Raw genomic sequence first — 11254 nt, 5'->3', positions numbered from 1 at the left:
AGTATTCTGGGCTTTCAAAGTGCTTTAGAAAGGGAATATCTGTAGAATAACTCATGATACCTCTTCCACTATTTTCTCCAAATTTCAACCCTTGAAATGTGCTCCTTTTCTCAGCTTTCCTTTTTTCCCCTCCATTCTTGCTAGGAGGCTCATGGTATCTTCAAGAGGGAACGGGACCCTCGGACAGTTTTCAGCAGGGCTGATACTAGTGTTTGGAATGGGACGTTGCTCCCTCCTAAGTGACTCTCCTGTACAATGCAGGACATTTGGCATCTCTGGCCATCCTCGCCTTTTAAATTCCAGCAGCATTTCCCAACATCCGTTAGAGGTGACACTGCCCTCTCCCTCTTTGAAAATCATTGCCTGAATGGCCATACTACCCAGAGACAAAGCCAAGGCCAAGTCAAATCCCATTCATTCATTCCAAGTACTTTTATTCTTCAATAGGGTGTGTGTCAGAAGAGCAAAGGGAACGAGGGCCTAAACTGAGGCGGTGAAAAGTGGACTGAATCCCTGCCCACAAAGTTACTACTTCTCCCGATTTCTCTTCTTTTGCCAAACTCCGTTTTCGTCCTCTAGCCCACCTAGCTCGCTGGTTCCGCAATTGCACCACAGATTGACTTTCTGGGAATTAGTGGAAAGACCCTAGATGAGCGCGATCCTCGGGAGCACAATCAGGTTGTTTTAAGGCGGGGTGCGAGTCCCGAAACCCTGAGATCTCACAGCAGCTTTCCTGCTCGAGCGAGCAGCCGCTTTCCGCCGGACTTAGGAGAGCTAGGTGCCTGCCGCAAGGCCCCTGCAGCAGAGTCGCGGCGGAACTCGGTGGAGGTGAAGGACGGTCGACCCTCACGGTCGATCCCGGAGTTGTCCCGGGGTGGGTGGCTGGGGTGAGGGGTGGTGGGTGGGGCTGCCTAGGGGACAGGGGACCCGGGATGCAGAGGCCGCGGCTCAGAAGGAGCAGAGGCCAGCGCAACCCGGCTCGACCTTGCCCTCCCAACAGCAGAGGCCGAGGCCGCAGGGAATGGCGGAGCCACCTCGCCAAAGTCCTTTGAGATGCCACCTCTGTGCGAAAAGGGCGGGGAGGGGGCGCGGGGAGTGGGCAAGCGAGATTATTATTATTCCTCGGTTTTGCCGCGGCAGCTAGCGCCGGCGGGTTGTTCTGTTTGAATGAATGAGCCCAGTGGCCGCGCCCAATGGGCTCCCGCGCCTGTTTAATATTCATGAGGCCCGCAGCCAATGGCCGGGCGAGGAGGTTGTTTTAAACGGCGGAGCCCGCTGGCCAATCAGGCGGCTCTCGTGGAGGCAGCTAGCGCGAGGCTGTGGAGCGCTGAGCCGCGCGTCGTGCCCTGCGCTGCCCAGACTAGCGAACAATACAGGTACGTTTCGCACCGCCCGCCGTCGCCGCCACCGCCGCCGCTGCCACCGCCACCGCCACCGTCGCCGCCGCCGCAGAAGCAGCGCCCGCACAACTTTCCTCCGGCCCGCGCCGCCGCGAGCGCGCTCAGCCGCCGCCCCCTGCCTCTCCTCCGCGCGCCCTTCCCGCCCCCTTCGCCTCCCCTCTTTGCTATAGGTGCGGGAAGGAAAAAGCGATTCAGGTGTTTCAACTTTTCCGTGCATCAACCTGAGCTCCCCACTGTCGGGGCTGCGTTCCCTCCGCGGAACCCGTCTCGGCCGACGCCCCCTGGGGCAGCGGCCCAGGGACCTTGACCCCCCCCCCCAAGCCAGATGTTCGGGCAGCTGCGGCGGCGCGAGCCGAGGGGCGACTGCGGGTTCGGGCGGCGCGCGTCCCGGCGCCGGGCGGCGGACCTGGGCAGGGGGCCGGTGCTTCTCCGCCCGGGACGGACTCCGGGGAGGCCGGGCGACCGCTGCCCGCCGGGGACTACGGCGCAGGCAAACTTCGCTCCCGGTCTCGGCTGGGCGCCGCGCGGCCCCGGGGGGTTGCACTGCTGCTTCTGCATTAACATGGCCGTCGCGGGAGCGCCCGGCGGCCCGGGGAGGGGGGGCGCGGGCTGGCCGCCCCCCGCTCATCTTCTGCCCGCAGGGCACCGCCGCCGCGGCCGCCGCGAACATGGCTGGCGCGGCACGGCGCGGCGCTGGGCTCAGGCGAGCTGCGGGGGGACGGGCGGCGGGTACAGCGAGCGGGCTCCGGCCTCGGCCCCAGCGCCCGAGGCCTGGGGCGGGCGGCGTGGAGGGCCGGGGGCGCCGCCGCGGGCCCCTGCGCGGCCGAGCGTCATGGCCGCACGGGCGCCTTTGTTATCCCGAGGAGTGCGCTCCGCGCCGCCGCCGGGGGCGGGGGGTCCAGCCCGCGGCCCCCGCAGCCCCGGGCGGGGCGGGGTGGGGTGGGGGCTGGCGAGCGGGCGGCGGCGGTGGCAGGGCCCGGACCGCTTTGTTCGCCGCCGTCGCCGCCGCCCGCGCCGGCCGCGCGCGGATCAGCCATTTTAGCGAGCGGAGCTTGGAGGCGCGGCGGGCGCCGCGGTCACCGCTGCTGCCCGCTCGGCTCCGCGCCCCCGGCGCGCTGCCGCCGCCGCCGCCCCCCGCTCCCTACGCCCCCCGCGGGTAGCAGTGGCGGATTTCAGGGGCACTTTCTTTCATCAGGAAGCTTTTGACAAAATGGAAGGTGAATTCTGCGTGTCCAAGTGACCCAGCGCGGGGCCGAGCCCGGCCGTCCGTGGCCGGCCCCGGGCTCCCCCGCGACCCGCGCCGCCGCACCCGCGCCGCCGTCGCGGGGCCCAGATTCAGCCCCTCGGTCGCTCCCAGGGAAGGGGAACGCTTGAATTTAGCGTGATGACCTTGGGTGTGGGAAAAGGAAAAGATGGCGGGAAGCAAGGGGGGTGGGGTGGGACAGGGGCGATAACACGCCACAGCTGCATTTTGATTTGGAAACTTTGCAGAAAGTGTTCCTGGCTGGACATGCTTGCCTTTACCGATGGGCAAGACTAGCCCTTTCTGTTTCCCCTCCCCCTTTAGGTAATGATGAAGATACAGACTGGAACTAAACAGTACAAGGGGGATCTGCTCACTTGCCAGATTACTGTTCTTGTAAAAGCCATTTTTATAAGCCAGAACGCATCAAAAATAGTGAAATTTCAGGTGTTCCCCATTTACAGTTCTCCTGCTTTGGTCTTGTAATCCTCGGTGGCAACAGTATTGTTGTCTCTAACATAGTAAAACAGATGACCCGCTAGCCTGAAGTGGTTGGTTGCAAGCTTCTGCCACCCGCCTGCACCCTTTACCAACGTGTCCTCCGTGTGCCCTTCCCACTTTTGAATTGTAGTTTGCAAAACGTAATAGTTCTGAGTCGCAATATGGCTCAGAACCACCCAGCTTGGGTCGGTTCCATTTGGAGAACTTGATCACTCCGGGAGAAGTAACTCACAAACCAGCGCACTTCATGCTGGTCAAAAGTTAAATGACAAGCGACAGTGAAACTGATTTCCTCCCTACTCTGCCTTCAGCTGCTAGAGCGGCTGCAGGATGGGGGCAAGGGTTCTTCCAAAAGGGCCACCTCTGGTATATCTTACAGATGTTCATTGTGTTTGTTTCTCTTTGTCTCTCTTCCCTTCATCAGTCAAGATGGCTAAAGGTGATCCCAAGAAACCAAAGGGCAAGATGTCTGCTTATGCCTTCTTTGTGCAGACATGCAGAGAGGAACATAAGAAGAAAAACCCAGAGGTCCCTGTCAATTTTGCTGAGTTTTCCAAGAAATGCTCTGAGAGGTGGAAGGTATTTTTCTTTTATATTTTTCCAGCTACTCTTAGTTGGATTTCACACTTTCTGGTTACTGACCTTCAGTGTAGCTCCAAGTGGCTGTTTTCTTCCTCTTTACTTAGACTCATCTTGTCTCTCCTTAGAATTTTGTTTTATTTTTGAAGATTCTGCAAGGGTTTAAGGCTGTCATCCCCTTTTGCAAGTATTCTCACTGCTGCCACCATAATTACAGGACAGCTGAACAGGTATGTGCTCACTGCATTGAGGTCCTGTGTTTTGCAGACCATGTCCGGGAAAGAGAAGTCGAAGTTCGATGAAATGGCAAAGGCGGATAAAGTGCGCTATGATCGGGAAATGAAGGATTACGGACCAGCTAAGGGAGGCAAGAAGAAGAAGGACCCTAATGCCCCCAAGAGACCACCGTAAGTGGCTGTAGGATTCAGGATAGCAGTTAAGAGCTTTCCTTCTGCTTGAAAGATTTTTAAAAAGACAACTGTACCTAAAAAGATGTTGTGATACCTCAGCAAAACAGTGTATACTTTGAGCTGTACAGTGCAGGGCCAGGGAAATTCCTGGTTGTGGCTGTCTTTGTGAGCTGTACGCATGCATGGTGGTTGGCTGTTGGCATTTCCACTGGGAAGGGTGCAGACAGCTCAGTTCTGGGTGTCAGTGTCCATTGGCGTTTTTGCTATCCTTTTCCCAGTAACTGAGAAAGCACCGTATGTTGCTGAAGCCTCTTAAGCATTCTAGTGCCTGCAACTTTGTAATATTGTGCATGGCATCACGTATTTCTTCACTTGAGGGGAGAGTCATAGTGGTAGGAATTTGTACATTCAGCAACATGAGATCTTGACTTCAGCTCCCATTTTGGTGGGTTCTCCTCTGATGTATACAATTCTCTCCCCACAAGGTCTGGATTTTTCCTATTCTGCTCTGAATTCCGCCCCAAGATCAAGTCTGCAAACCCTGGCATCTCTATTGGAGATGTGGCGAAGAAGCTGGGTGAGATGTGGAATAACTTAAGTGACAGTGAGAAGCAGCCATACATCAACAAGGCTGCGAAGCTGAAGGAGAAGTATGAGAAGGTGAGAGACCAGAGTGTACCCTGCACAGGCTGGGGGTGGAAGGCTGCAGGACTCGTCTCCATGCCAGATCGGCCTAGTATATTGGTGGTCTGGCTTCTGACAGATGGTTGTGTCTAAGACAGCTTTTCAGGCAGGCTTCAAAATGTGATCATATGGGCGTGCCCCTAGCAGAGGGTTAGATAGTGCTTATTCACTGGACTTGTAGAGCACGTGAACACCCATGCATTCTGCAATTGGAGTGGCTGCAAACCCAGTTTGAATCTGGAAAGAAATATTTCAAAGAGTAGCCCTGTCTTTCTCCCGTGTTTTCTCCTTCTGGGGTGGGGATGGCTTGCTTCTACCCTTGACTCATTTGCAATGTGTCTGTCCCTTCCAGGATGTCGCAGACTATAAGTCTAAAGGGAAGTTTGATGGTGCCAAGGGTGCTGCTAAAGTTGCCCGGAAAAAGGTGGAAGAGGAAGACGAAGAGGATGAGGAGGAGGAGGAGGAGGAGGAGGAGGAGGAAGAGGATGAATAAAAAAAAAAAAACTGTTGATCTGTCTCCTTGTGAATACCTTAGAGTAGGGAGCGCCTTGATTGACACACCTCTCACCCAAGATGTGTCTGTTGCCCTCATTAGGTTTCATTACCCAATTGGATCATGATCATATCTTAGTGCTCTAGCAATTGTCAGTGGTTTACATTAAGTGGCCATGGGTGTCTGGAGCACCTGGAAACTGTATCAAAGTTGTACATATTTCCAAACATTTTTAAAATGAAAGGCTCTCGTGTTCTCCTCACTCTGTGCACTTTGCTGTTGGTGTGACAAGGCATTTAAAGATGTTTCTGGCATTTTTTTTTTTTAATTTGTAAGGTGGTGTGTTAATTCTATGGTCATGGGCTAGAAATCCCGAGTTCTCAACTGTACATATCTATAGTTTGTAAAAAGAACAAAGCAACCGAGACACACTCTTGATGCTCCTTGCTTGGTGTGGAGGCTGTGGGGGCAATGCCTTCCGGAGGGGCTGTAGCTCAGGGCGTGCACTGTGGGGCTGGACCTGTGGACACTGCAGTGGGCATCCATTTAGCTTCAGGTTGTCTTGTTTTTGTATATAGCGACATAGCATCCCGCTGCCATTCTTAGCTGTGGAAGGGGGGGGTGGGGTCAGCAGGCATGAGAAGTGTTTTGGATCCTTTTTAGTTGAAGTGCGGTAGTTTTAAAAAAACTGTTTTTTTTTTTAAACAAACTGTAGAGCTGTTCATTGTCAGCAAAGCCAAGAGCCACTGCACCAGTGAAAGTTCAAGAACCTTCTGTACTAAACACGATCTGCAATGTTCTGTTATTTTTTTTGTATGTTTAGAATGTTGAAATGTTTTTGAAGTTAAATAAACAGTATTACATTTTTAAAATTGTGCTCTATGATGACAGTCTAAATGTCTGACTCACCTCAGTCTTAGCAGGAGGACAACCCACTCCATGGCATCTTGTAACTAGCCTCCTGGTGAATCTGGTAAATAACTTCTTTTACTTACTGTGGCCAACCTACTGAGGACAGAGATACTAAGAGGACTACTTGAAGCTACTGTGTGATTTTGTTTGTGTCTGAAAGGCATTAAGGTGACGTCTAAGCTGCTGAATGTAGGTGCTAAGGTCACAGACAAGATTTACCAGTTCTCAGAGGTTTAGGAAGGTGGGTGGTTAAGACTGAGGCTGACTGCTACTGGGGTTTGCTTGTTTTTGGTTTCTTTTTTTTTTAAATCTCCCACTCTACCCACCTCACACACACACACACACACACACACACACACACACACACACACTGCGGGGGGGGGGGGTGGTCAAATTCATTGCTAAACAGCAAAACATTCTTTCAGGCTTTTTTTTTCTTTCACCCATGCCCCCCCCCCCATGCCCCAGTACTCATAGTAGAACATTATTTTGCTCAATGATCAAGGTGTTCTTGAGCTTGGCATCCTCTCCTAGACCCCAGTGAGGGGTACATGGAGGAGGGTGCAGTGTCCTTTTTCCTTCCAACTTCAAGAAACCAAACACCTCAAGGAAAATGGCTGGGCTCCATCAAGGGGCACCTGCAGGGCAAGCTGATGGCATCAACTGCTTCTAAGTAGTAGATGTCATCAGAAAAAAGACTGGTCTACCCATGGTTTGAACTTGTTTATTTGGAATATAGATTGTTGTTAAAATGTTCTTACGCTTGAAGAGGCTTGTTATATGTTTCAGTGTTTATTTTCTTTTGGAAGGTGTAGCATTTTGTCCAAGTTGGGCTGAGGGTGATGGCCATAGTGGCAGATGGTGACCTTAAATATTTTGAGCTCTGCTGTGTATGTGCATTGAACTGTTGGCAGTAATGAAGGGGACTGTGTTGGGGGTGAGTGTTAATACCTTTTCAGCATTAATCCGCAAATGTACATGTTGAAGGCTGTGAAGCACTCTAGGGTGTTTTAATGACAGAAGAAAGTGCTTTTCTTAAAATTCACTATTGAGAAGCTTGGCTGTCTGCAGGTGGTATCTTCCCCACTGGGTCAGGGTCAGGGTCATGGTCATTGGCTGGGTCTCTAATCTGTATTCATAGCCATTCCTTCTCACATCACAACTGTTTGTTCTAAATGTGTTTTTCTAGTTCTAGAAAATGACCACTAATTAAAAAAACCTTGGTCCTGAGGTTTGCCCAGAGGCACCTGTTCCCAGGTAGCCCCTGCCTGCTTTAGTTGTGCCCAGTCACTTCCCTCCAGCCTTTGGCATTGTCAACTGAAGCCTCTGCTGCCTGACACACAACCAGCCAAGCTAAGACATGGGAGCTGTGACCAACCTAGTCAAGAATGGGAGGGAAGCTCAACCTGTAGTCACAAAGGAGCAATTTTATTCTTCAAAGTGCTCCTCTGTCTGGTGGAAGCTAGAGAAACCAACTATGGAAGGGCAAAGACTAAAAAGGATGACTTTTGTGTTCCTATAGTAGTTAAACCTAAGTGGGGGACTTGTTAGGTAGTCTTTGATTAAGGAGAAATTTAGTTCTAAAGAGACTCAGGCAGCTTGGCCCATACGCTGCTTGCAGTGAGAGGACTGCTTACTGTAAGATTCTCACCTATTACCATTGCTCCTCTTAATAGAATGATGCCTTGTAGCTTCTCTGAGATGCTACAAGTGGTATGGTGTCACCACCTAAGGCTTCAGCTTAGCTTGATTTCTGGGCCTGCAGTATGTGTTCCTGCAACACCAACCTGTTTGTTATTTTTTTAATCAAAAGGACAGTAGCCACTTTCTCTAACCACCTCTATCTTCTAACACCCTCACCCCGTTCTTGAATGATGTTTTATATTTTGGAAAGAGCAAGGCTGTGATGTAGCAACTGTTGTCTGTGTCTTCTGTGTGTCTCTTCTTGTCACAAATGTATTTGGGGACTTTGGATGCATTCATTTCCTGTAATAAAGTTTCTTAATCAGTCTTCCTGAAAAGTAATCAGTGGGCTGTCTGCAATCTGTCTGAGATACTGAACCTCTGTATTTTGGGTTGATTATAATCAAGGCTTTAAAAGGACACTTCACCGTAACGATAGATCTCAACTAACATTTAATAGAAAGATACTATCAAAAAGAGCAAGTGTTAAGGACTCCAAAACCCTACCTAGATCAACCCTTCAGCCAAAGGGGTAGCAGGGAGTTGGCTCTGGAGCCCTGTGTCAGGGTGAATATGCAGTTTGCAGGAGCTGCTGTTGATAAAGTGGCTGGGTACTTATAATCAGCCAGCTTGGCCAGCCAGCACTCCCTACGGCCAAGGGTTAGGGCTCAATTGGCTGGCAGAACCAACCCCAACAAGGAGTCTTGGGTGAGAGCCGCTGGGGCCACTTGCTGTACTTGGCCTCTGGCTTAGTTTCATGTGCAGCCCTAAGCTATTTGGGAGGGAGTGATCACTGTCAACTCTGCAGCCCCAGGCTTCCTTTCCTGCTTCAAACAGACCACATTCCACCTTGTTTTGTATCTTGAGCATCCTCCTAAGTGTGTGCCCCGTTGCTCAGTCATGTCCGACTCTTTTGAGACCCCATGGACGACAGCCTGCCAGGCTTCTCTGTCCACTAGATTTTTCAGGCAAGTATACTGGAATGGGTTGACATCTCTTCCTCCAGGGGATCTTCCCAACCCAGGGATCAAACCTGTGTCTCCTGCATTGGCAGATGATTCTTTACCACTGAGTCACCTGGGAAGCTCCATCCTCCTAAGATGTTAGCTTAAAAAATAATCTGGGACAGCATATTGACAAAATAAGGAAAGCATCATCTCAGTAGGTATATTCAGTGTTTCATAAAATACAACACCCCTGGGGAGTAAGGGACAAAAAAAAAATACAACACCCCTCTGTGATTTAAAAAAAACAACAACACACACTCAGAAAACTCAGACACTTCCTCAACATGTAGAGAACAATTAGGAAAACCCATAACTAACATACTCAATGAAAGACTGAAAGCTTTCCCACTTTCACCCTAGGTTAAGGAACAAGAGAAGGACATCTACTTGTGCCACTTCTATTCATCATTGTGCTAGAAGTCTTAGCCAGGGCAATTAAGGAAAAAAAAAATCCAGACTGGAAATGAAGGAATAAAGCTATGTGCACTTGCAGGTGAGGTCATCTTGTATATAGACAATCCTAGTTCAGTTCAGTTCAGTTCAGTCGCTCAGTCGTGTCCGACTCTTTGCGACCCAATGAATCGCAGCATGCCAGGCCTCCCTGGCCATCACTAACTCCTGGAGTTCACTCAGACTCACATCCATCGAGTCAGTGATGCCATCCAGCCATTTCATCCTCTGTCGTCCCCTTCTCCTCCTGCCCCCAATCCCTCCCAGCATCAGAGTCTTTTGCAATGAGTCAACTCTTCACATCAGGTGGCCAAAGTACTGGCGCTTCAGCTTTAGCATCATTCCTTCCAAAGAAATCCCAGGGCTGATCTCCTTCAGAATGGTCTGGTTGGATCTCCTTGTAGTCCAAGGGACTCTCAAAAGTCTTCTCCAACACCACAGTTCAAAAGTATCAATTCTTCGGCGCTCAGCCTTCTTCACAGTTCAACTCTCACATCCATACATGACCACAGGAAAAACCATAGCCTTGACTAGATGGACCTTGGAAACATTGTGTGAAGGGGAAGAAACCAGTCACAGAGGGCCACATATTGTATAATTCCATTTATATGAAATGCCCAGAAAAAGGAAAATCCATAAAGACAGAAAGTTGATTAGTGGTCGCCAGGGGCTAGGGGTTGCTGGTGGGAAACGAGGAATGACTGCTAATAGGAAGATTCTTTGGGGGAAAACAAAATGTTCTAAAATTAGATAGCAGTGATAGTTGCACAACTCTGTGAATATAGTAAAAAGTGTACACTCTAAATATGAGACACAGCGGTGGAAAGGTGATTTTGCACTTGACACTGTGGGGAACTGGGTGGTCCTTCTGGACAGATGGTTCAGGAGACCTGACTCTACAGTGGAGACAGAGTTGGGCCCATCAGGTGATGAGTACCCACAGGCACCTGGAACTCCATGTGTTCAAAACTAAGCTCATCTTTTCCCAAATCTGTTCTTCATCCCAGCCTGCAATCTGGAACTGCATCCCGGCTTGTATTTACAAATAACTGTTTGCTTAAAGACAAATTTCAATTAATAATCATAATGGGAATTTAGTTATTTAATACAACTACTAATCTAATGTCACCAATAAAATCTAAGCAGTTATCCTGGGCTTCTTTCCCTAACCCTCTGCAGCTAATCAGTTCTTGAATCCTGGCAATTGTATCCTCCTCAAGCATCTTGGATCCACCCTTCCTCTTACTCATGCTCTCAGTGTAAGTAAATCTCTTGTCTCCAAATTCTCCCATTAGAGCTAGCCTAGAACTTATATTTTCAGGCTTTTGTTCATTAGTTTCGCTCCAGGGAAATCTGCAACTCTGACGCCATGGTGTGGCACCTAGAGCTGGAGACAGGTTGTAGTTCAGGTCCTCACTATCTTTTGTCTGGATGAGTGTAACAGCTTCCCAGATGATTTCCCTGTGTTCCCTCTTCTCCAGATCTAGTAGAGCCACTGATGCATACTTGGTGCTAAATGCATGTTCATTGCCTAAATCAATGAGTAAGAGAAACAGATAAGGGGAAAATTCATCAGAGCTAGACTTCACATGCCATCTTAAGAATTTGAGCTTTCCTAAGGTCAAGGGTAAGAATTTTCATCTGTTGGTGTTTGGGGTGTGGTGGCTGGTGACATGATCAGATAGGAATTGTAGTTAAATTACAATGGCATCTGTGAGGAGAATGGATTAGAAGGTATGGTGGGGCAAGAGTGAAAGCAATAGTCAACTCTTGGTGACTTAAGCACAACGGGAGGATAATATCTCACTGATGTTATAGGTAGCTCCTTACATTTGGTGGTGGCACCATCTTCAATCCACGACCTCCATGTCACTGCAGAATAGACTTTAGTT

The 11254-nt window shown here is 50.2% G+C and overlaps 1 protein-coding gene across 3 annotated transcripts; it reads left to right on the top strand.

Annotated features, from left to right (window-relative positions):
- Nucleotides 1-1268: 1268 nt before the first annotated feature.
- On the top strand, nt 1269-6182 carry HMGB3 (high mobility group box 3). 3 transcript variants are annotated; one of them, XM_070290588.1, is made up of 5 exons: nt 1269-1376; nt 3569-3723; nt 3991-4130; nt 4619-4793; nt 5170-6182. In XM_070290588.1, the coding sequence occupies exons 2-5, from the start codon at nt 3574-3576 to the stop codon at nt 5308-5310; spliced, it is 606 nt and encodes a 201-aa protein (XP_070146689.1). In that variant the 5' UTR covers nt 1269-1376; nt 3569-3573; the 3' UTR covers nt 5311-6182. The 3 variants fall into 3 exon arrangements, with proteins under 3 accessions (XP_070146689.1, XP_070146690.1, XP_070146691.1); XM_070290589.1 differs by having other exon boundaries at nt 1300-1570; XM_070290590.1 differs by having other exon boundaries at nt 1358-1595.
- The last annotated feature ends 5072 nt before the right edge of the window (nt 6183-11254 follow it).

Source organism: Ovis canadensis, chromosome X, assembly GCF_042477335.2.
Source record: "Ovis canadensis isolate MfBH-ARS-UI-01 breed Bighorn chromosome X, ARS-UI_OviCan_v2, whole genome shotgun sequence".
NCBI classification, from domain to species: Eukaryota; Metazoa; Chordata; class Mammalia; order Artiodactyla; family Bovidae; genus Ovis; species Ovis canadensis.
The sequence above is the reverse complement of the archived record's forward strand: the minus strand, read 5'-3'. Positions and strand labels throughout refer to the sequence as shown.